At 36.4% G+C, this 26452-nt stretch overlaps 2 protein-coding genes across 6 annotated transcripts in view; both read right to left on the bottom strand.

Annotated features, from left to right (window-relative positions):
• The window catches only part of pde1ca (phosphodiesterase 1C, calmodulin-dependent a), a 73964-nt gene that overhangs the window by 4109 nt on the left and 43403 nt on the right, over positions 1-26452 (bottom strand). For 2 of the 5 annotated variants that reach the window (XR_014209799.1, XR_014209800.1), the window contains 13 exons: positions 20643-20756; positions 19317-19499; positions 18947-19013; positions 14901-15017; positions 14074-14214; positions 12223-12323; positions 12010-12138; positions 10994-11095; positions 10711-10831; positions 8479-8560; positions 8275-8398; positions 6983-7155; positions 5286-5633 (listed from right to left, as the gene is read on the bottom strand). Coding sequence is in view for 3 of the 5 variants with exons in the window: in XM_082183662.1 (XP_082039788.1) it covers positions 1284-1357; positions 2972-3028; positions 5286-5633; positions 6983-7155; positions 8275-8398; positions 8479-8560; positions 10711-10831; positions 10994-11095; positions 12010-12138; positions 12223-12323; positions 14074-14214; positions 14901-15017; positions 18947-19013; positions 19317-19499; positions 20643-20756 (1933 nt within the window). In the remaining 2 variants the exon portion in view is untranslated. Of the gene's footprint in view, positions 1358-2971; positions 3029-5285; positions 5634-6982; positions 7156-8274; positions 8399-8478; positions 8561-10710; positions 10832-10993; positions 11096-12009; positions 12139-12222; positions 12324-14073; positions 14215-14900; positions 15018-18946; positions 19014-19316; positions 19500-20642; positions 20757-26452 lie in introns of all 5 variants that reach the window. The other 3 variants (XM_082183662.1, XM_082183664.1, XM_082183663.1) reach the window with 3 other exon arrangements.
• Positions 1-26452, bottom strand: part of pks1 (polyketide synthase 1) — a 126512-nt gene that overhangs the window by 82656 nt on the left and 17404 nt on the right. The window lies entirely within an intron of this gene.

The following is a 26452-nucleotide window of genomic DNA, read 5'->3' as shown; positions in this document are numbered from 1 at the left end:
GCTAGGACAGTGAACTAAAGACTAATATCAGCATGCAGCATCTAACACATCAAGATGCTCGTGCTCATACTTTATTCTATTTCTTCATTTACCAGATTCAAAAAAAAAAAAAATCCCTTTTTATCTCTGTCAATTCTCAGAGATTTTGAGTAAGCATGAATAGTACACCCTTCAACAATTCATCTATATTGTTCATACCAAATTTCCCTATAAACACTTCATAAATAATATAATATTTTATATACATAAAATACAAAAATAGAAGAGAATTCAGAATACAACCTAATGTCAAAATAAGTACATTTACTACATTTTTAAGGTCTCGAAGAGACGACAATAGTTGCAGAGGGTTGAAAAAAAACATTGGCCCGATAGATTTGGCTCATATAAGAAAATCAGATTTTTTTTTAAAGGGCAACTATTTTAATGCATACAGTGGGGTTCAAAATTCTACAGTATTTGTTCAATTTAATGCAAAAAAATATATATTTAAAAATTATAATGTACTAAATATTAACAATTAGAATTTTTTTCTATGTAATTTCACAATATCCAGCTGATATAGATGTATGTTGTGCAAATCACATACGACAACATGATTTGAATATTCTATCAAAAGTACGCCGTATTGTGACAGAACTGATTATTTGTCTCAATGAGTTGAAAAAATCTTCTATGATCAAAGTGACATTGGTAAATGTTAAACTAACGATCCAAACCCCCAATCACAAGAAGCTCCTGAAAAGCATATACAGAGGACACACGTGATGGAAACCGTACAGTATCAACATCAAAACAGGACGACAGGAACATCAAATCCACAACTAACACAAACAATGATAAAATTAGAGGTAAATGAACACTAGTTCTGCAGACATTCTTTGACCGCGTTGAAGGTGATGTGAGTTCTCCCTCCGTTCACTGTCTACGCAGGTGTTTGCCAGATGTTGCGCGCGTCCCCGGGGGAAGAACATCAGGATGGTTTCCACAGTCGTCTTCATGTGTGACAAGAGTTTCTAAAACCCACCGCACGTCTCTTTGCGTTAACAAAGTCTCAGTTCTCTGATGGCCTTGTGCATCTCTGAACCAAAAGCTGGCAAACATCCTTAAAGTCGGATGTGAATAAAAAAAACGAATACGAAGATTGTCCATCAGAGACAGAAAGATGCGATTTTAAGAAAGAAAACATCCTAAAAAAAAAAGGAAAAAAAAGATGAATAATAAAAAAGAACCACCAGGTGACAGCATAGCACAGGGTTTGGAGTCCTGCAGAAATGGAGCTGCTAGTTTGCATCAGGTGCAGATTCTGCCGGTGAAGACGAGGAGATCCCACAGTTACTGTGCTCGTCTTCAGAGTCTGCAGAGGAGAGCAGATATTGGGCACATTTAGAGCTCTTGTTCCACAGCTCTGACTGATGTCTGACAGGGGAATGAGGCGATACGACAACTCTCATGCCATGAGCTCAGATGGAGGGAATTGAACTTATTTTTGATGAATTTGATGAATGAACTGGTTTCTCCTTATCTACCGTTTGGTGCTGGATTCATTATGACTTTCGATTATGAATGTCGTTCCAAACCCACATGATTTTCTTTCTTTAGTGGGACACAAAAGGAGTTATTTTGTAGAATGTCTTGGCTGTTCTTTCATACAACAAAAGTGGGACTAAAAGCACCAAAGAAAGCACGGAAAACTATTAGTCATGTGGACATGCAGCAAACAATGATGTTTGACTTTATATCTTGGACGATGGATCTTGATTTGGTATAGTATGTATGAAAGCACTCCAGAACAAAGTACTTTTTGTCTTATTTTCCAGTTAAATGTATATATAAAGGTCCTTGAATCAAAATACGCCATCGTTCAAAATAATCTTTATAATTATTTTTTGTATTCAGCAAGGACGCATTAAACTGTTCAAAAGTGACAGTAAAGAAATTTATGTTACAAAATTTTCTATTTCAAATAAACACTGTACTTTTCAACTTTCTATTCATCAGAGAATCCTGAAAAAATGGTATCACGTTTTCCACAGAAATATTAAGCAGCACAAGTGTTTTCAACATTGATAATAATAATAAGTGTTTCTTGAGCAGCATGAATGATTTCTGAAGGATCATGTGACACTGAAGACTGGAGTAATGATGCTGAAAATTCTGCTTTGCATCACAGGAATGAATTACATTTTAAAATATATTCAAATAGTAAAGACTTATATATTTCAAATAATTTTTGATCAACTAAATGCAGCGAAAGAAAGTCATACAGGTTTGGAACAACACAAGCAGAGTAAATGGTTTCCTTTTTGAACAATTGCAAGAATGAGAAATGCAGAGGTGAAAGAAAATGCATGGTGTCAACAAACCAACATAATGTGTTTTTCTTTTTTTTTTTTTTTTTATGAGAGGAAATGAACCTGAAGTGACTCTCTCCTGCAGATAGCGGCTGAATCCCAATTGACATACTATCTGTTCTACCTCCCAAATCATAATAATGTTGAAAAAAGTATGCTAAAGGTGCCTGGATAACAAACTACTTACATTAGATTTTTAGAGGACTGTATTCATGGCTGTTTTTTGGACCAGTGTGACTCCCAAGATGATAGTTTCTCTGATGTGTTATGGGAGTGCAATTTTATGAAGTTGTAGTCGGTGTAGTACACTGTGTCCTCACCATGTGCAACACAATAAAAACTCAATAAAAGCTCTAGTAATTTGAGTTTTAGTTCTTACCAAGAACAAGACGATCTGTTCGCCACTTAAGTTTAGACTTCTGTCGTAATGATCAGGGTAGCTCCGCCCTCAGTGAAATCTCATTAGTCAAAACATCAGATGTGTCCTCATTTGCAGTAATTTTGGTTGTCAGCGTGGACACATTTGTACGAGTGGTTAGAACACAGTGTTCATTGTATAAATTAGGATTCAGCCACTATGTGATGCCGTTAGCAGTTAAAGGAGATGATGGTGTTACCGTCTGATCTCTTGCTTTCACTGTCGTCACTGTCAGGTGAGTTCAGTTCCTCGTTTCCTGACATTCAGATAAGACACCAGTCACTAACCGAGTCCGCTTAGGGCATACAAACAGACAAACAAACAAACAAAAGAAAAGACGAGCGCTTTTCTGACATAAGCACTCATTTCGCCTGCAACACTAACTATTTAACAGCATTATTGCTCTCTGTTTTTTGTTTGAGTTTGTCAAGTGTGCCCTTAGTTTTTTTTTTTTTTAGCTACAGTAAAAGATGAACATAAATGCAAATACAGAATTCAGAATACTGTAGCACACAGTGCTTTCAAACCACAATACAAGCTACATTACAGAGTAACATACTAGTAAGTAGTATACACTAGTTAGTACACTAGTTTGAGGACATTAAAGGCCCCGATATACTTCAAGCCAAATCGAAGAATGAACTGGTGTGACATAATTTTGAACAAAATCAGGCCAAAACAAAGTTCCTATCGGGAGTTTGAAAAATTATAGTAGAAAATGAAGGTGTGATTCTAATCAAAAGTAATAATAATAATAATAATAATAATAATTCGTTACATTTATATAGCGCTTTTTCTGAGACCTCAAAGCGCTTTACATAGAAGGGAGGAATCTCCTCAACCACCACCAATGTGCAGCATCCACTTGGATGATGCGACGGCAGCCATATTGCGCCAGAACACCCACCACACACCAGCTTACTGGTGGAGAGGAGACAGTGATGAAGCCAATCAGTATATGGGGATGATTAGGAGGCCATGATGGACAGAGGCCAAGGGGCAAATTTGGCCAGGATGCCGGGGTTACACCCCTACTCTTTTTCGAAGGACATCCTGGGATTTTTAATGACCACAGAGAGTCAGGACCTCGGTTTAACGTCTCATCCGAAGGACGGTGCTCTTTTGGCAGTATAGTGTCCCCGTCACTATACTGGGGCGTTAGGACCCACACAGACCACAGGGTGAGCACCCCCTGCTGGCCTCACTAACACCTCTTCCAGCAGCAACCTGGTTTTCTCAGGAGGTCTCCCATCAAGGTACTAACCAGGCTCAGCCCTGCTTAGCTTCAGTGGGCAACCAGTCTTGGGCTACAGGGTGATATGGCTGCTGGCAAGTAACTCTGTCACAGTTTTTTTTATGTTTAATACGGTAAAGCTGCTGCTTTAAAGCAATCTATTGTATAAAGTGCTATATAAGTAAATGTGACTTTACTTGACTGGAGTGCCGAATTGCAGAGCTTGTGCAAACAGATTCACATTATATGCTTTCTTAACTGCTGTTTTCTCACTATTGTTATTTTTGTTGTATTGTGTTGTGCTATTGAGATGAAAGCATGCATCACATTTTTACATATTCATCTAAACGGCACACTCAGTGTGGGCAGCGTTGGGATGTTCGCTAATAGTATACCGCTGGTCACATATTTTGAACTTCTTTTCACCTTTTAAGCAAAGAATTAAAAAGAACTTTGCCTTGAGTATATCGGGCCCTAAACAGTAAACTACACATTACATGGCAATCTATACACCATACTGCATACTATAAATTGTATTGGATACACTATAGAGCACACTACACAACATTGACCACTCTGTATAAAACACATTATGAGAATAAGAATTAGAGTGCGCTACAAGTATACTAACAACTATTAAGAACAAAGCCACCTTATTTCCAACATGTACCAGTTTGGATGCGACAGTGCTTGGTTACAACACAAACAATGACAATGTTAAGCAAGGAAAAAAGTGGGAAAGCAAGTATAGTACAGGTTATGATAGTGATAGACTGATATATTGGCATTGAAATATTGTTCATCAGCATAATACGATAACAGTTCTACTCCAAAATCTTTTTTTTTTTTTTTTTTTTTTGAGGAAATGGTTTAAATTAATGAAAATTAATTAGGAAATATAAAATTAAATCATTAAAATCAAATAAATACAAATTTCTGACATTATTTACACACATAAATGTAATTTTTTTTAAAAAGTTTAATATTCAACATACTATTTTTTATTATTATTTAGTACTTTTTTTTACTTCTGCTATCATCCAGTCAGTCTCTAGATATCAAAATTGGCGTTGGCCATTATCATAACCCATATCAGTCAACCACTAGTTTATGTCATGTATAATGTAAATCAAAGGTCAAAGGTCACTCTAAAGTATCAGTCAGTACAGGTGTTTTGGTTAGGACACAAAAGGCTCCACATTTTGTTAAAAAATATGAACATATTATTGCAAATAACAGTATATAATTGTAAAGAACTGTTGTAAACTTTGACACTCACCGTTGAGTGTTCGCAGACTGTTGTCCGTGTCACTGCTGGTCTCGGGCTCTTTGGCATCAGACGCTGGTGTTTGAGCCCCATTCACCCCCCCTGGGTCTTTATTGCCCTCTTCCTCTCTGGGCTCCTTGTTATCAACTGCAGCTTTGCTTGAGTCTTCTCGATCTGTCTTTGCATCCTTCTCTTCTCTTGTGTCTTCCTTCAGTTTGTCTTGAGAATTCACAGTTGAGTGCGTGTTGATTTTGTCTTCTGTTTTAGTATTAACATCTTTGCTGTCACTGCTGTGTGTGTCTGTGTCCGTTTTATTTTCTGTCTCCTCGATCTCTTCCTGTTTGGCCTTCTCTTCTAGATCTAACACACACAAATGCAGTTCATTATTACTGAATATGGACAATCGGATATGTCGTCGCACTATCGGGCTTCTGTTTTGGATACACTACTGTTCATATATGGTCTTTTTTTTTATTTTTATGTTTTTGAAAAAAGTCTCTTTATTTGATCAGAAGTACAGACTGTACTATTGTGACATTATTATTAATTACATTTCTATTTTAATATATTTTAAAATGTAATTTATTCCTTTGATGGCAAAGCTGAATCTTCAGTGTCACATGATCCTTCAGAAATCATTCTAATATGCTGATTTGAACATTTCTTATTATTATCAATGTTGAAAACAGTTTTCCTGCTTCATATTTTTGTGGAAATTATGATACATTTTTTTCAGGATTCTTTGACAAATAAAAAACGTTAAATGAAAAGCATTTATTTGAAATATAAATCTTTTGTAACATTACAAATGTCTTTACTGTAACTTTGATCAATTTAATGTGTCCATGTAATTTCTGAAAAAACCAAAAACCAAAAATAACTTACTGACCCCTAAACCTTTGAATGGCAGCGTACATAAATAACAAAAAGGAAATAACAATACATTCAAAATGTTAAACTATATGATCCACTCCAGTGTATTCTTTGTATGTATTGAGCCAAGAGTTCAGTATGTGATGTATAGATCTTCTTTTGGTCAAACGCTATTCAAATTAACAGGTCAGAGTTTAACACTCTTTATCCTTGTTTTTCTCCTCTCCTACATTATAATAAGTATGACTAGAAATGAACGAAACAGGATGTATAATATGACAGCAAGTTAATGCTATTGCCAGAAAACATTTTTTCTAAATGATAAAGTGTTCCTCTGAGATCTGCGGTCACGTCGTATGTCACTCCACAGTCATAATTTAATATTACAACATATTTTATGTACGAAACATGTGCCAAATGGGGATCAAGAGTCATGCTAGGAATATTAATGCTTGTTTATTTGTTAAGCTTGAATCTTTTATTTATAATGAATTCATTTATACTTCTGAGACTAGATTTTTACAAGACGAGTAGTGCTTGATCTTGCATACTAAGGTATTGTGAATGATGTGTGGTTGCCCTTAGTCTCAATGATTTTCTGATCTCTAGATATGGCTTGGATCCATCATCAAACTAGCTGTAATTTGATGTATCATTTATGTATGTTCAGCATAAGTTACAAGCCAAATGTTAATATTTAGTGTTAGGGGTTTGTTTAAATCCCCAACCCTTAGTCTGAGCGCCAGTAGCAAGCAGCACTAATAATTTACAGTGCAACATCTCGATTTATCTTGATATGAAAGGGTTTTCTTGATATGGGGTGTGTGCGTTTCTACCTTTGGCGGCTTGTGCTTTCCATTTTTCCCGGTTTTTATGCACTTCCTCGTTCCAGGTGACTTTGAAGGTCTTAAATTCGACAGCGTTTATGGAGCAGTTATGGGAAGTGCCGCCCTCCGAACCAGTGCTTCTCACGCTAGACCGTTTCCCATCCGACGGGATGTTATTCAGACTGCACAAACACACAGAGAAATGGTTTATTTAGCTTATTTAGTAAATGTTTGTCTTTGGATAGATCAATTTGCTAATAACTCAATCAGAAAAAAAAAAATGTTCCACAAAGTTTCAATTTACACAAGAGCAATATCTTGTTGATACAATATTTTTGATCAGAGCAGATCTTCAAACATATAATTTCACTGTAGAAATTGACTTTGAAATTGGGAAACAGAGTAAACAGAATCCGTGGCATGTTGTTGATAACCACCTGTCGACAAGTCCTGTCGAGTTTTCGGACTTTTAAACTGAAGTACAGTATGTAATTCCTGTGGCTGGTTTTTGCCCCATGTAAACAGTCCATTTCTGCTTTTTGTTATGTGAAATTACTGGCTTTACATGGTCATGAAAGTACTTTGATATAATTTTGGATAGACAAAGCTAATACGTGACTCTATCAAACCAATCTCATGTTAGCATGTATACTAATTCTTGTGTGTATTTTTTATCTGTGTATTGTGTGTAATACCTCACCCTATAGACTTCTGTTGTAAGTTAATTACTGTACACATGACTTTTGCTTGTTTCGACAAACTGAAGGATGATTTTAAATAATTTTCATATATACACTAGCTTTCAAAAGTTTGGGGTTGGTAAGATTTTATAATGTCTCATATGCTAACCAAGGCTGCATTTGTTTATTAGATCAAAAACACAGTAAAATCAGGAATAATGTGAAATATTTTTACAATTTAAAATAACTGATTTATATTTGTATATATTTAAAAAATATAATTTATTCCTGTGATCAAAATAGAATTTTCAGCATCATTTCTCCAGTCTTCAGTGTCACATGGTCCTTCAGAAATCATTCTAATATGATGATTTGCTGCTTAATATTTTTGTGGAAACCAAGATACATTTTTCAAGATTCTTTGACGAATAGAAAGCTCAAAAGAATAATTTATTTGAAATTGTTATAAATGTAATGCTTCTTTGCAGAGAAAAAAGTATTCATTTGCTAAAAAACAAATAAAAAATACAGACCCCAAACTTTTGAATGTCAGTTCTTTAAATATGGAGCTTTAATAATTTAATAGTGCAGCGCTGTTGCCGCTCATTCAGTTGTCCTCACCTGGAGCGCCTGAATCCGGCCAGGCCAGAAGAGGGTGAGGCCTCTTCGATCAGCGGAGTCACTATTTTATCAATCATCTCTGTCAGCACAGTGAAGGTGGGCTCCACAATGAAATCAATGAAACCTGTTAGAAAAGTGAAACACAGCATTATAATACAGGGCATACCATATCCTATTAATTCACACACAAGCCTGATCACTCACCGATCTGAGACTGGGCCACCATGGTAGACTTTCGGTCACATAAAGGAGAGAAAGAAAGTCCAAGCTCTGACTCCTTATCGCCCTGTAACATAAAGTAGAAGAGCGCAAGGACCAATTAGCACAGGTTAGCATTTCTGATTATGAAAGCGGTTATTTAATAGATTTGAACATTCTGGTAGCACTTTATTTTATTCCTGTTCCGCATGTACATACTATGTGCTTATTATAGTTATTACAATAAGTGGGTAATAGTACATATTGTTTACATAGTATATTGACTTTTATTTCCAAAGATCAAGAAATTAGACTTCTCATGATATGACCCCTTTAATACTTGATCAATCCAGATGAAATAAAGATTTTGGTTCATTGCAATTCAACTGGAATCCCTTGTGTTCGGCTCAGCTGCATTCTCATTATTCCTCTGAATCAGCCCATAACACTTCATTTGCAAATATCATAGATAATCCTGAGAAACGATAGCTGTAATTATCTTTGCTATGATTGTCTTTAGGCCAAATAATAAAGCTATGACCTCTAAAGAAAATAGGCTCTTGACAAATTACGTTCCACAGGATGTTTTGCAAATCACACCTTTCACGGTCATCACCAATTTCCTTGAGCAACGCTGAGCGATATTTCATCCTGACCCTGAAATTACAATTATAATAATTTCTGTGGGGTGATTTACCTGCAATGAACTGATCAGTTATTAGCCTAAACGTCAATAAATCATAGATTCAATTTCACTCTTGTAGGAACACCAAGATGGGACCGGTGAGATATCAAATCAGACAATGGCAAGTTAATTGTTATGGCACTGTTGGAGAGATAATCATGTCTGAAAAACACACTGTTAATATCAGAATTAGATCCGTTTTCATTTAGCAAGGAAACTGAACTCTACCGCATTATATATTCAATCAAACAAGAAAGGAAGCTCTGAATGACTTTCTACATCTTCATAGAGATGCAAAAAAGCTGATGGAATGGAGTGAAGCAGCCGAGATTCAAATGTTGAGGTTAGAATGCGGGAAATGGATGTTTAGAGGAGATTAATGGGATTTTTACAGTGGCCGTTACAGGCTTGGAATGCTAAATAAGATTAAGACTCAATCTGAGATTAGATCAGAGTGCTGATGACCACAGAATGGGAATATGGACGATGAAATGACAGAGCAAGAGAGAGAGAGAGAGAGAGAGAGAGAGAGAGAGAAAATGCTCACTGTATGATTGAAGAACTATAAAGATGTCTACGGGACACTGCTCTCAGCTTCAGACAGCACGCCCACAGGCCATTCACCATGCATATTGCACACAAAAATAGCAAGAGCTTACTCAAAAGCTCAATCTCCAGTCTGATTGTGAACACAATTTCCGGGAGTCGGGGTGCACAGGGTTTTTATAGGCCCACTGGGAAACAAAGCTGTGTTTACAAGGTATTGGTCTGCTGCAATGATGAGCACTTTCTAGGAAGAACTAGGATGGATTTGCGGCAAATTAAATTCAGATCACAGACATTTAGAGTTTAGTTTGAGGCATTTACTTAGTAGCTTTTTGTATAAATTATTCAGCATTTAATCTTGTCAAATCAAAAAGAAAAGGAAGACAACGTATTTTGCAAAAATGAGTTTTTTTTTTTTTTTTTTTTTTTATGTTCACAGTAGTTTTAAGATAATTATGGGCATTTTGTCCTCAAATTCTAATTATCTAAATGCAATAAATAAATAAATAAAATTCTCATCACACTGTTAGAGTGATAAAATGATCCTGTCTGGACACATTTCTATTATTAAAATAAGCATGCATTACATGAAGTAAAACAAATAATACCATATGTATAAATACTTTACAGTTTAGTTAAATTAATCTTCAATATCTTAATTTTATATTTAATTGATTTAATATATATATATATATATATATAGCAAAATTGAAGGAGTGGAATCAATTATTATTAATTCATTCATTCATTAAGTAATTCATTTTTAATTTATTATTAATAAACTGTTAATCATTTAAGTTATTAATATTTTAATTACTATATAATTATTTAATTGTTAATTTGTTCAATTATTAATTCATATTATATCAGCATATTATATGTATATTTTTTAAATATTATTTATTTATTTTTCAATATGACCCAGAATAAGTTTGATAAGACGTATATACTTATATTATTAGAATCTAAGACGTTACACTGAAATCCCAAGGTGTCGGGACACTGACCTGTCTGAAGAACTCCTCCAGCAGTGAGGTGGTCCAGCGGTGGTGCATGTTCCAGTTTTTGGCAGGGTGGCTGATGTCAGCGGTGTGCAGTAACAGGGATAAGGCCTTGGGTTTATCAATCCTGCAGAGGACAGAGATGTTCAGCCCCTCAGAGCTGTTATAAACACTCTGTCCAACCTCTCATTATGTGGATATGAATATCTGTAGATGCAGAAATGTTTTCGAATGAACAGTGTGTGATTATCTTCCTCCTCGTTACCCTGATGTGTGTGACCGAACTTACGCTTCTGGCTGCTGGAGGAAGTTCTTCATGGCTTTAATCTGCTGGAAGTGACAGGACATGTCGGTGGCCAGGACCATCTCGACCACCAGGGCTCTCAACTCTCTGAGAGAAAGAAAAGTTTGAAGTAATACTTTACAGCATGTTACATTCAGTAAAGAGCTCTCGTCTTATCAAGAACCAGTTTTGATGTACATTTGATTTAATATTTTGATTATATATGAATAAATATATTTTGATTTGATTGTACACTCAAACATATTTGACCTTAATCTGGCATAGGACAGATCATATATTTAATTTCAGTCATACTATAATTTTAACGTGCATTTACTGCATTTTATGTAATATAGGTTCTTCATGTAGGCATATTAGTTAGTTATTAGTTATTATAGGTTTTATAAAGCAGGGGTTTTCAAACTGGGGTCTCCCAGAGGGTCCCATGAAAAATAGTGTTATAAAGACCACCAAAAATGTTTTCATTCTGCTTTAAACATCCTGGTCAGAAATAATGAGATTAATAACTATTTTATTCTACTGACAGTCATAGTGTTATTTTTTTATTTTTTCCTTATACATCTAAAAGTGCTCTACTAGTAAAAAATACATTGTCAAATTAATAAAAAAAATACAAAACACATTTTACATAGTCTATTATATTCATATATTTAAATATACATTTAAAGTATATTTTAAAATAAATATATTAAAATTAAAATATTTTATAATATTAATTTTACATATTTATCATGATATATTATTCACATGATAAATTAGATATTTTATACCATAAAATATATAGCAACCTTTATTGGATAAGAAATGGATCCATTGCAAGGAGATGATTTTATTTAGTGGTTTATTGCATCAAAACGTTTGAAAACTCCTGCAATAAAAGCCTGAACTAGAAAATAAGTTCATTGTGGAACTTAAAAATGTTCTCCTGTGGAACTTAAAAATGTTCTCCTCAAGCAAGATTACTGATTTAGCTAATTTGAGGTTTGCCACACGTTTCTAACCTCCAGTCGTCTTTCGACAAATTGTAGAGGATGTTCATTTCATCGTCTTCCTGCAGGAGGCGATATGCAGCGCTCACGTGGTGGTTTTCCTGTACGGCACGGTCGTTGTATAGTATGGCTGTGTCGGATCTGTAAAACACAAGTCCTGTTCAAGGCCACTGATGTATTGGGTCTGCTGAAGTGAATGAGACTGGAGTTTACTGTCAATAATACCGAGTCTGTATGTGGAAGTTGTTGGTAGTGCCAGTGTGTTCGTAATCGTGCACAGCCGCGGCAAACAGCATGGCGAAGATCTCTAACTCAGTTAACCAATTCTGGAAGAAGGGAAATAACAGGAAAAATGCTGAAGAAACAAGAAAATCCCTTTAGATTTACAGTTCAATTCTGATTCACAAGCTTGATTCGATTACGATTCTTCTGGATACATTTCCGCTATAATATCCATAACGTACAGGGATAGTATTTGAGACTGATTCAAATCATTAACTCGTCTTTATGAACTATTCATTAAAAGTAATAAGAGTCGGAATCAGACTCCACTGCTTTCCTGTTTATTCTTGATTCACTAAAAAGGACTAGCTCAAAAGAGTCATAAGTCCAGGAATCAGACTGCACTGGTGACACTATACATTTTTGATTCACTAAAAAGGACAGGCTCAAACGAGTCATAAGTCCAGGAATCAGACTACACTGGTCACACTATACATTTTTGATTCACTAAAAAGGACAGGCTCAAAAGAGTCATAAGTTCAGGAATCAGACTACACTGGTTACACTATACATTTTTGATTCACTAAAAAGGACTGGCTCAAAAGAGTCATAAGTTCAGGAATCAGACTACACTGGTCACACTTTACATTTTTGATTCACTAAAAAGGACAGGCTCAAAAGAGTCATACGTTCAGGAATCAGACTGCACTGGTCACACTATACATTTTTGATTCACTAAAAAGGACAGGCTCAAAAGAGTCACAAGTTCAGGAATCAGACTACACTGGTCACACTTTACATTTTTGATTCACTAAAAAGGACAGGCTCAAAAGAGTCATACGTTCAGGAATCAGACTGCACTGGTCACACTATACATTTTTGATTCACTAAAAAGGACAGGCTCAAAAGAGTCATAAGTTCAGGAATCAGACTACACTGGTCACACTTTACATTTTTGATTCACTAAAAAGGACAGGCTCAAAAGAGTCATACGTTCAGGAATCCGACTGCACTACTCGTCCTGTATATTTTTGATTCACTAAATAGAACAGCTCAAAAGAGTAATTTGTTCATGAATGAAACTACACTGGCTGTGTTGTAATGTTTGTTTTAAAGTGCAGACTTTGTAGACAACTCAATAGAAAGATGTTTTTGTGCCTAGCGACCACCCTAACAATCACACACCAAGGCAAAAACCACTCCAAACACCTTTTGTGTTCAACTTTCTTCAGAAAATTAAAAAAACCCACTTCGTTATCAGACAGTTTAAAGCCCCATTCCGTATTCTTCTATAAATAATAATATAATTCTGCTGAACTGAAGATAAGCATACAGGAAATTAAATGATATTAGTTCTTTATTCTTCTGCACATATATTCTTCTGTGCATAACATTATCTTGTATTAGAACTAAATCACCAAAAAGACAGAATAACAAAAAGAAATCATCAGTGGTGTAAATGCTAGGGGGCAAATCATTTGTCAGAACGCCAGTGTGAAGTCCACACATCACGGAGAGGTTAATGAGCCCGCAGCGGGAGTGACAGGAGTGTGTTTTGAGGCGTCGAGGGAGATTAACTTCCTATCGATTGGTATATGAACGGCATCATGAAGCGAGAACGGACCATTCTGAGGGCCCCAACCTCAATAAATACCTCAAGTGCAGTGTCAGGCTTAATAAAACATACTTCAACAGCTCAGTTCAGTAGAAATAATAATAATAAACAACCGAGGGAACTCGATGTACATGATTATTTTACCCAAGTACACATAAAGACACACAAATCCCCGATGGCAGGACTGTTGATTAAATTCATACACTTTTTTTGGGAAGGCGGTGCAATTCTGGACTTACAACCATGCCGGTCTTGAGCAGAAGGTAATGCACTGTCTGGGTGACGTCGGCGGCGTGGATTAGGTTATGGTATGGGTTTCTGTGTTTGCTGTAGCCCACCTCCAAGGCCTCCACAAAAGACACCAGAGCAGAAACAGGGATCTGAGGAGATGCACAAAAAGGCCTTAAAATCGTCATGAAACAGAAGTTGCAATAGTCTATTCCTCCCTATTCTCTCGTATTTCTAAGTGAAACTGCTTCTCAAACAAGAAAAGAAAAAATGTAGGGCGAGACTAGGTTTTGTCAACCAGGAATTGATTGGATTGTTGGATGGTTGTGGTTTGCTATTGGTCGATCTCATGTGAGTGACAAGTTGCCCCGCCCTCGCGCTAGTCATCAGAGAAGAGAAAAGATGTTGTTTCAAGAGGAAGGGGAGGTATTTTGATTAAAGATTACGAGGGCACATGAATTAAAAAAATAATAATGTGCACGGATAAATATATTTTTTAATAAATTAAAAAATTCATTAAAAAATAAGAATTGTCAATTTTGATTTCATGGTGACTTTAGAATAACAACCCACAGATGATCCTCTGGATTTTTGGTTCCTTTGCTATGAAATGTCATTATGATGGTTAAATTCAAACATGCTATAAATGTGATTTCAAAAGAGATGGTAAATGATGGTAAATGTAAAAATACATTAATCTTTCACATTACCTTATTATTATTTACTCAGATCAACAATACCATGATATCACAAAGGAAACCACTCTGAGATAAAGTTTTACGGTTTGAAATCTTGAACTTTTGGTCTTATAATGAAAACAACAGAGAGAACATCTTACCTTAAAGCGATTGATTAAATCATATCTGGTCAGAAGTTCATAAAAAATAAATTTCAGTGAATGATCTGAACTGGCATCATTCAGTGAGAAGACGTCAAACGACCACGTGTCCACATGCTAGACCAACAACAAAACAGACAGATCTGTCAGTGTATTAACATCTTTACCATTATTATCATATCAATACAATCAACTTTTTAAACATGAAATACACTATTGTTAAAAAACTCTTGAGTTCTGTAAGATTCATTAATGTTTTTAAAAGAAGTCTCTTATGCTCATAAGGCTGCATTTGGTTGATTAAAAAACAGTAATATTGTGAAATATTATTACAATTTAAAATAACATAGCATATTTTAAAATGTAATTTATTCCTCTAATGGCAAAGCTGAATTTGCAGCATCATTACTTCATGATTCTTCAAAAATCATACTAATATGCCGATTTGGTGTTCAAGAAAAGCATTTATTTGAAAAAGAAATATTTTGTTACATTATAAATGTCACTTTTGATTAATTTAATTTGTCATTTCTGAATAAAAGTTTCATTCAAGAAAAAAAAAATCATACTGACTCCAAACTTTTGAATGGTAGTGTATATAATCGTGGATAACGAGGAAAGAAAAATCATAAATGAGATCTCTATGCATCTTCTGAGCTATGTAAAAGCAACTTCTAAGACTTCATTTTATGATGCCTATAAACGTGATAAGATGTTCACAGTCCCGGAGTCTTACAAATTGCTGCTTTTGCATAATGTAGCCTAGTAATACCAACCTCATTTCTTTTTTTTTTATAACGTATAAATTACTTTCACCTCCCTTATAAACAGGGTCTATGATGAATGATGTGTGATTCTATCATTCTATACTTCAATCCTGAGTCATGAAATGAACCAATAATAGTACAGAAGATTTGGTCCACATTATGGCCGCCTGTGGTTTATCCATTAAACTGAGTTCTCGATTTTTCTCTCTCTCTCTCTCCCATCCACTCTGAATTTGACCCTCTGTTATTTCATCTCATCACTTTCAAAGAAAGTTCTATGTAGGTTTGATTAGTTGGTTGCAATGAACATTTGCAAAATGCTACATTAAATATTCACATCCTAAGATTGGAATATTTGTCCTGCACTCTGTCTCAGTCACGGCTCAGAGCTTTCCATAGCTTCAGGCTATGTGCGGCGATATATATGCAGATCTACTGACTGCTGTTAGATCGAGAGAGAGAGAGAGAGGCCAAAATCCTGCTGCGAAGCTACCAGGACATCCAGTACAAACCTGCAGCCTCATTTATAAAACACTCGTACGCGTATTTGATTCTATTTTAAAAGTGAGGCAAAAACTGACATAAAAATGTCCTTATATTATTTTTACAACATTCACTAGCATTCAAAAGTCTGGGATCAGTGATTTATTTTTATTTTTTGAACTGATGTTTCTTGAGCACTAAATTAGCATATCAATACCTACAATGATTCTACACATCTTTATAAATGAGGGCTGGACAAAGCAAGAGGTCTCGCAAGGATTAAAAACTCTTTACATAAAACGAAGCCTAATTAGTTTCAGCTTATTATCTTCATTTTCTATTAAGATTAGGTGGACGGAGCCAGCAGATTTCTATTGTTTGACAAGAACATCTGTATTAGTATTCTGTTAATTAGTCACTTAACAGACACTTACAGTACTTGCAGATAAAGCAATCCGACTTGCTTAAGGGCATTAGACGTATAGGGGACTGCAGGAGATCTCTATTCCATTTCTAAAGTTTGAACCTCTGCCCTTTGTGATACCAGCCTAGAGGCTTCACCACTAGGACACCACATTATTCAGTTCATTTGACTTCTATCCACGCACCTCAGAAAAAGGTTCTGTGTCATGTTGCATGTGGAATTTAAATGGGTTTGAATGTTTACAAATGCTGGGTGTTAAAAAAATCTATCCCTAGCTTTACATGCATCACAACAAAAAATTTATTATTTAATTTAAGTGCCCCTATTATTCTCTTTTGAATGTTACCTTTCATGCAGTGTGTAATGTATATCAAATACATCAAAGTGCATGACAAATAAAGTTACTGTGTCCTAAAAGAAAGAAACGATTCTGAAATGCCAAAACGAGTCGTCAGCAAATCCAGTCTCACTTCCATAACAAATCTACGTAGCTTTGCAACAAATTTGCATAATGCCAGCCTATGGTCTTCATTTAGTACTTAGTACTTTGACCCGTCCTCAAACACTGTAGTTTTAGCTGAGAAGCAACATGTTGTAGAAGCATGTTGTGTTGTCAACATGTCGAGAAGGCACTGTTTTCTGCGCTGTGAATCCACCTCCATATTTTCATATTCCATAGAATGAGGACTCGCACTGGATTTGATACATTGTTACTGTTCGTAGGACTATGTATCAAGCGCAGAGGAAGCCTCCGGAGCTGAAATTCAGATATGCTAATGAGGGTTTCGTTTCCAACACACGCTGTAATCTGTAGTCCAATCACAACAGACTGGGTTATCTGACCAATCAGAGAAGAGGAAGCTCTCAGAAAGGAGGGGTTTAGAGAAACTGAATACATTATTCAGACACTGTGAAAAAAGAGGTGATCCTTCAATGTATATTGTTTTTTGGACATTGGATGCATGTAAACTTACTGTAGCAGACCTCCAAACAAAATTAGGAACGTTTAAAATAGAATAATAGGGGCACTTTATTTTTTTATATCAAATGTATTTTTTTTGACCATGTGAGCATTCCGTTAATAATGAAATTCTGCATACTGTACTGTTCACAGCATAGTGTAATACTACAAACTGCAGGGGTATTTGCTATTCCGAACACAGCCTTAGAAGACAGCAAGAATTTTAGAATCACAATAGGCGACAGAACAAAATAATATTTTTAAAAGATTGTAGACTTATTACTGAAACGACTGTTCTGCCACAAATTGTGATATATGTGAGAAGCTGATAGGAGAAGAGATGCAGCTGATAACAGCTCTGAAATGGCATTCTTGATTGAATAACAGCAGTTTGCTGGATGTACTGTATATACTAGACTATAATTTCATGTGGAGAAAAGTATTAAAGTTGAATATTTTGAATTTGCTCTTGCATTTTGCCTAATACACTAGCATTCAAAAGTTTGGGGTTGGTAAGATTTTTAAAATGTTTTTGAAAGAAGTCACTCTTATGCTCACCAAGGCTACATTTACTTGATCAAAAATACAGTAATATTGTAAAATAACTGCTTCTATTTTAATACATTTTAAAATATAATTCATTCCTGTGATGCAAAGCTGAATTTTCAGCATCATTACTCCAGTCTTCAGTGTCACATGATCCTTCAGAAATCATTCTAATATGCTGAATTGCTGCTCAAGAAACATTTCTTACTGGTATCAATGTTGAAAACTCGTGTTGCTTCGTGATGTTTTTGTGGAAACAGTGATCTTTTTTTGAATCAAGATTCTTTGATGAAGAGAAAGTTCAAAGAGAACAACATTTATTTGAAGTAGAAACCTTTTGTAACATTATAAATGTCTTTACTGTAACTTTCGATCAATTCAATGCGTCCTTGATGAATAGAAGTACTAATTTCTTTAAAAAAACATCTTACTGATTCCAATTTTTTGCTATCCACAATAATGTATGATATTTATTTTTCCACAGTAATTTAAATGTGTCGTGATTTTTTGTGTCAAAAGGAAATGAAATCCGTGTTGTCCACATACACAGCATCCTATAAGACAACTATCTGACTATACCAAAAAACTGTCTAAACTCTCTCTGTCCTGTCCAAACCGCATGTGTGTGTGCGCCAGGTAACCCAGCTGGCCGAGGGAAAGATCAATTGTTCACTTCGGTTGATTAAACAGGGCTGTTTGCCTGGACACAAACCTTTGCCTTGTTGTTTCTCTCGTAAGCTATTGTGCATTCAAAACGTGTCGCATTCACATGTTTCGCATTCATGCTGTGACCAGGTTATGCGTGTGTTTGTGCATATGTGCATTTGAGGGCACAACCTCGAATCTGATTCGGCTGCTTCATTACCTTCAAGGCCGTGATCACGCTGGGCGGATAGCTCAGCCCCACCATGTTGGAGGTCCGTCGGTACATCCTGTCAGAAAGAGATAACACACTTCTGTCAATGTGTGAGCGCTTCTGGGAAGTGAAAAAATGGGGGAAAATCCCTTGTTTCACTCCAGATGACCTTTAACATTAATATTTTAGGAGCATGCCGTGCTGGAAATATAACACAAGACAGGAAATGCACAGCAGGGTCACAGGTCAGTCCAGATCAATCGATCCAGCCAGTCAGTCCCTGTTTAAAATGTATCAGCTCTGGATCAGTTCTTTGAAAGTATATAGGATTTAAATTGGTTTACTTTATACTGGTAGCCTTGGAAAACCTCATACAAACCTTTCTACAAATATCCCAGCTTGCACCGCGTGCACAATGCTGCGAAATCGCGGCTTCTCCTCCGACCGTCTTAACATCAGCCCCATCTGACGTGTGAAAGTTGATGCCAACCAATCACGCACTTCTGAGGGAACCGAGTCGGACTGGATGTCACTGAGCTCATCTTCTGTATCCACCAACCGCCTGCAGAAACACACACACACACAAACATGAGACACGATTGCTGTCTGAAGACACTTGGGTAAGTCATGTCACTTCCGATCACGTCAGATGAAATTTCAGCCAAAACGCCTGTGAGCAAAAGTGATGGATAAAAATATACAATTCCACTTCAAAGACAAAGAAATACAAACTAACATATCTGATCACCTAAACACAACTTACATATGGAAGCCCATTTCTGCCATGTTAAAAAAATCATGATTTGGTAAATGATAGCTATGATATAAAAAAGTAATAATTATAAGATAAAATGCATATTATTACATTGACTCATAATTATGACACAAAGCCAAAATTATGAAATGAAGTCATGATTGTAATATAAAAAGTAATATTGAAATTTATGACGAAAGTCATAGTTATACTAATAATTTCAAATTTCTCATAATTATGAGTCATGTAATAATTTAGTTTTTGTCATAATTTCACTTTTTTTTATCTCATAAATATGACTTAGTATTTCATAATTTTGACCTCAATTGTCAGCGTTATGTCATGTTTGATCTGTGTTTGAGATTTACTATGATTTGGTTTTTGAGTCAGTGAGTTGATCATTAAAACCCATTAGTCAGCTTCACGACTGAATGTGTTCAATGAAAAGAAAAAAAGAAAGATACTTTTATGGTGTTTTACATCCTTTTGAAGTCTGAAAGCCCCATTCATTGCAATTGCATAGAAAGCAACAATCAACAACAACAAAAACATGTACATTCTGCAAAATGTTCCTTTTATGTTCCATGGAAAAAAGAGGTTTGGAAAAACATGAGGTTGAGTGAATAAATCTAGAATTTTGTCTTTAATTTGAAACATGGCACATTTCCTTCTCAGATGGTGGCCAAATTTTCCATTTCTGTCTAAACAACTGAAACAAAACACATTAAATACTGGAACACTCATTGCAGCGAGAAGACAGCATTACAGAACTGCAATCCCTTTTCTATCTTTATGTTAAATCAACATAGGGATTTAAGAGAAGCTTTAGGGATTAAACTATCTAACGCACTCTAGGAACGACATATACCTCTGACTCCTGACATCTGACCCCAAATGTGATGATTTAACATGTGATGATATTCACAATGTGTGTGTCAGAGTTGTGCTTACCTCGTCTCTTCAATATAGACAGACTCCAAAACGGATGCAGCATATTCTAGGTTTTTCTTCAGGTCCACAACAGAAGCTTCACCTCTCTCCAACTGTTTCACCAAACATCTCAGCCTGAAATGGAAAAAAAGACAAAATTTGATTAGGAAAAATGTTATATTTGGATTTTACGGGCCTCCTGTCTTTACATAATAAAATAAATTAAATAAAATGTAGATTCAAACCAAGTCTTGAAGTAGATCGGGTTAAAATTTTCAGTGTGCTCAATGGGTTTAATGGTGTCATCAGCTTTTTGCAGTTTGAGGCAAGTTCAGTAAGAGTCTTTAAAAGTCAGTTTAAGCACAAACTGTGAACATACTGTGATTGGTTTGTGGCTACCGAATGCATTTTAGACAAAAAAGAACAGATTCATCCATCATCTTTATTGCTAAAGATGATAAAAGAGCTCTTTATTGCTGACAGTCTCCACATTCTTTTCACTTCTCCGAAATAAACTGATGTGAATAAGCTGAAAGTGTCCTGCTGTTATCTAAACCAACTGAAAAGTGTATTATAATAAAGATATACTGTGAAACACCTGCTTTGTCTTAGTTTAAAGTCCCCTTGCTGAATGAAAGTTATTTAAGCAAACATATTTGAAACTTTTTAAGCAGCATTTTTTCTCTGGATTCCCACTGGTCAAAAAATGAGCAGCATGAAGTGCGCTGGCTACACGGCTGTAATTCAGTGAACAGTATGCGTCACTGTTTTGTTTATGAGCCACATAAAGCATCTCTGAAGTGATCTTCAGTCATGTGGACAAAGGGCCACATCAAAAGGCCAACAGTGATGTCCCAGGTGTGAGCAGCAGAGAGACATTTTTCTGTATGGGTCTGGGTGTTTGCATGAATGGAGAACACAGGAAACAATTTGACCCAATTTCCATCCCAAATGACTGGACCACGCGAGCCAGAGCAGCGTGCGGTGATGAAGCAGGGTGAAATCATGCAGTTAATCCACTGTGCTCTTAAATTCATAGTTCTGTTCAATCATGTGCTTTTCTAGTGCAGCAGCGGGATTCTGGGATCGGAATCTGCTGATTAACTTTTGACAAGGTACTGTTCATATTTTTGGACATGGTACCATGAAAATTCCATTGTATTCCTCAGAGATCCATGTAAATAGTATGTGATATCAATATGCACATTTTCAGTACTATAGTATACACTCACCTAAAGGATTATTAGGAACACCATACTAATACTGTGTTTGACCCCATTTCGCCTTCAGAACTGCCTTAATTCTACGTGGCATTGATTCAACAAGGTGCTGAAAGCATTCTTTAGAAATGTTGGCCCATATTGATAGGATAGCATCTTGCAGTTGATGGAGATTTGTGGGATGCACATCCAGGGCACGAAGCTCCCGTTCCACCACATCCCAAAGATGCTCTATTGGGTTGAGATCTGGTGACTGTGGGGGCCATTTTAGTACAGTGAACTCATTGTCATGTTCAAGAAACCAATTTGAAATGATTCGAGCTTTGTGACATGGTGCATTATCCTGCTGGAAATAGCCATCAGAGGATGGGTACATGGTGGTCATAAAGGGATGGACATGGTCAGAAACAATGCTCAGGTAGGCCGTGGCATTTAAACAATGCCCAATTGGCACTAAGGGGCCTAAAGTGTGCCAAGAAAACATCCCCCACACCATTACACCACCAGCCTGCACAGTGGTAACAAGGCATGATGGATCCATGTTCTCATTCTGTTTACGCCAAATTCTGACTCTACCATCTGAATGTCTCAACAGAAATCGAGACTCATCAGACCAGGCAACATTTTTCCAATCTTCAACTGTCCAATTTTGGTGACCTCTTTTTCCTATTTGTTGTGGAGATGAGTGGTACCCAGTGGGGTCTTCTGCTGTTGTAGCCCATCCGCCTCAAGGTTGTGCGTGTTGTGGCTTCACAAATGCTTTGCTGCATACCTCGATTGTAACGAGTGGTTATTTCAGTCAAAGTTGCTCTTCTATCAGCTTGAATCAGTCGGCCCATTCTCCTCTGACCTCTAGCATCAACAAGGCATTTTCGCCCACAGGACTGCCGCATACTGGATGTTTTTTCCTTTTCACACCATTCTTTGTAAACCCTAGAAATGGTTGTGCGTGAAAATCCCAGTAACTGAGCAGATTGTGAAATACTCAGACCGGCCCGTCTGGCACCAACAACCATGCCACGCTCAAAATTGCTTAAATCACCTTTCTTTCCCATTCTGACATTCAGTTTGGAGTTCAGGAGATTGTCTTGACCAGGACCACACCCCTAAATGCATTGAAGCAACTGCCATGTGATTGGTTGATTAGATAATTGCATTAATGAGAAATTGAACAGGTGTTCCTAATAATCCTTTAGGTGAGTGTATATATATAAAAAAACAAGGTACTATGACAATATGATTGTATACAATAATACACTGAAATTCATTTCCTATTGTATTTACAAAATACAAACATCTAAATGTCCCCTCTAAACATGCTAAAACCAAAACCAAAAAAGACAACATTGTAGTACAATGGTAACATGGTAACTACATGGTAATAACATGGTAATAACATAACCATGCAACGTCCAAAAATCATGTTAAAAACAAGTTTAGAAAAATGCCAACATTGTAGTATAATGGCACTTTTTGTGAAGTCTTGATTTTAAGGCCCCTAACACACCTAACGCGTTTTTCAGGTTCGAAAACGCGAGGTGCAGAGAACTGCCCCATCACACAGAACGAGCAGTGTGCTGTGTTTTTTATGTTGCTAGGTAACCACTGAAACAGCTGTCCTGTCAGTCAAGTAAACGTCAAATCAGCCTTTTATTAACTTTATTTACTTTCTGTTAGCATTGCGGTAGTTGCGGTTCGTGAAGTCGTTAAGCTCCTGGTAATCCGCGAGAGCACCACAAGTTCATCCTCCATCATCGCACTCTCCGGGCGTTCAAGCAACTGTAGCTTTCATCACTACAACGGAAGGCCCGCCTCTCCATTCATTCGATTGGACAGTGCGGGGGGGTTGAAGTTTGGGTATGCCTCCTGATGCCTCCTTTTCATGTGATCATGGTATAAATATTGGGGGGGGTTTCTCCCCCCCAACCCCCCCACAAACTACGCCCCTGGACAGTGGGAAAAAAAACCGCAATGACGTCGGGCGCTTTTTCCACTCGGAGTTGCTTTTTTTTCAACTGCATAAACAGCGCGCAGAACGCTCACTGCCATAGGAAACCAATTGAAAAAAGGCGCCTCTCACTGCAAAAAACACGTCAGGTGTGATCGGGGCCTAATACAACCACAAATAAAAATAACACATACCAGTGTTTATTCCATACTGGTAGAAATGAATACTGACTCAACCAGTTGATATCTGAAAAACTAAAAGCACTTAATTTTTTTACTTTTTTATTTTAACATTGATTATTACTTTGAAGGAGTTTTTCAAAGGTTTTGCTAACAAATTAGCATAATTTTTTTTTTATAAAAAATAACAGTTCTGTGACAGTCCTGATACTGATAATAAAAATGGAATAATAAAAAAAATTAGCAAATATTTACATCGGTCAGTTTGGGAGTAGCTTAAGTTATGTCCATTTCTACCAAAAAATGGCAACTTGTGACTTTCCTCTCAATGGTCTCCTGTCTTCTCTCTTCAAGTGGTTGGCAGCTGTGTTATTTGAATAAAGTGCTCTTGTTCAACTGAAAAGCGTGACGTCGGAAACAGGGTCGAGGACACGATGTTTGAACAATGTTATCAAAACAGACGAGGCAGAGCAGAAACACATTCCCCTGGTTCCCCAAGGAATCCCCTGCTTCAGACAAACACGGAATCGATGCACCAATTCAATGCCATCCCATTAGAGGATTAGTACTTCCTAGAATCTGTCTGGAGCAGAAATGATAAGAGCAAAAATTCTTTAAGCGCGCACGTCCGCTCGACCACGACTGCACAATGTATGACCTTTCTAATACAGAGAAAGAGCCAGATTAGATGATTATGATTAAACCATTAGACTACGGGATCAGATTTAGTAAGCATGTTTCAAATGAAGGACTGCATCAGAATTATGGGCTAAAGGAATTGAGGAACGTAAATGTGTTTTAGCCCTGATTTCTGAGCTCTGTAATGTCTGTGAACGGGATACGCTGAAGCTGAAACGCATCAACATGTTGCAATTTCCTTGAGCTGAATACTACAGGGAAATTGACTTTTAATGTCCATCTAACACACAGGTGTCAACAGGGAACTGCTTTTATTGATTGTGTGTTTTAACGGCAGGTGTTTTTAGGAATAATTTGAGTTTAATAGTACGGCGGCTAACATCAGTTGTACTAATACACAACTAAACCTGCATGCAGCATATTTTGATTGTATTATATTTAAATGTAAATGTAATAAATGCAAATGTCCGTACTTAAAACAGTTATGCTTGTTGTTTGTCTATACAAAGTATTTTCTAAAAACGGAGAACAGGAGCTCTATCTCATGAGATTTGAGGCCATTTCATTCAGATTCAAATTTTACAATCTATTTTGGAGTAATGAACATTGTGGGCCCAAAATTGTGCAAATATATGAATAAAGATTTCTAGCAAGGCAAGCTTGAATACGTGGGTCGCTGTGTTCCAAAATGTGGCAGAGAAAAAAGTGACTTTGAACGTGGCATGGTTGTTGGTGCCAGATGGGCTTGTCTGATTAGAAACTCCTGATCTACTGGGATTTTCACACACAACCATCTCAAACTGGTTTCTTGAACATGACAATAAGTTCACTATACTCAAATGGCCTGAGGAATGTTTCCAGCACCTTGTTGAATCTATGCCACAAAGAATTATGACAGTTCTGAAAGCAAAAGTGGGTCCAACCCGGTACTAGCAAGGTGTACCTAATAAAGTGGCCGGTGAGTGTATATTAAGTACATTGTTATGTACAACAGAACTGTGCGCATGCAATGCGTTGGACAAGCATTCGTGACTGCATTTGCATATTTGCATTTGCACAGTGTATGTGTGTTTGGCCGAAGGCGAACTCTGTATGCAAATATCATTCTATTCAATACTCATTCACTGTCATATTTTGTCTGACAGACTTACAAATTCTGTTGTACGAACAGACCAGCAGTGATATCACACACTAGGCTTCCTGTTCATTAGCGGCTTCTAATGAGCATGTGTGCCAATGACTCATCGTGAATGTTTGACTTCTGATAAACTCCAGCCTAAGGAGTTAAAAGACTGCAATCTCTTAAAGAAAGACTTCTATGCACAACTCTATAGTTCTATTACAAAAACTCATGAGCTTCCCATAGACAGCAATTTCCAGCATTCCAAAAAGGTAGGCAACATTAATGATTTTGCCACCTAAGATAACTTTGTGTGTGTGTGTGTGTGTGTGTGTGTGTGTGTCTCTCTCTGTGTGTAAATTAATAAATAATAAATAAATATACTTTTAATGTATTATTTTGACACATAAATATACAATATAAATTATATATTAAAATCTGATAAATGCATACAGTGTGTATAAAAAATAGAAATAGTTTAGTGTATATTTGTTAAATAGTTTATTTAAGTTTATCAGGTTTTTTTCTTGTATATTTACAGACTTGGATGGGAATAACCTTGTCTTGTAAGTGCTGAAGTCTGTACAAAGGCTCTAGATGTCAAGGGTGTCACAACCAGATTGTTCAATGGAGTATCTGATACAGCATGAACAGGGAAACGCTATTAAAATGCAGATCTCTGGAGAGACGTGACGACGTGTGGGCTTCCTTGTCTGCCTTTTTTC

Source organism: Leuciscus leuciscus (genome assembly GCF_965113295.1).
Source record: "Leuciscus leuciscus genome assembly, chromosome: 11".
Classification (NCBI taxonomy): domain Eukaryota; kingdom Metazoa; phylum Chordata; class Actinopteri; order Cypriniformes; family Leuciscidae; genus Leuciscus; species Leuciscus leuciscus.
The sequence above is the reverse complement of the archived record's forward strand: the minus strand, read 5'-3'. Positions and strand labels throughout refer to the sequence as shown.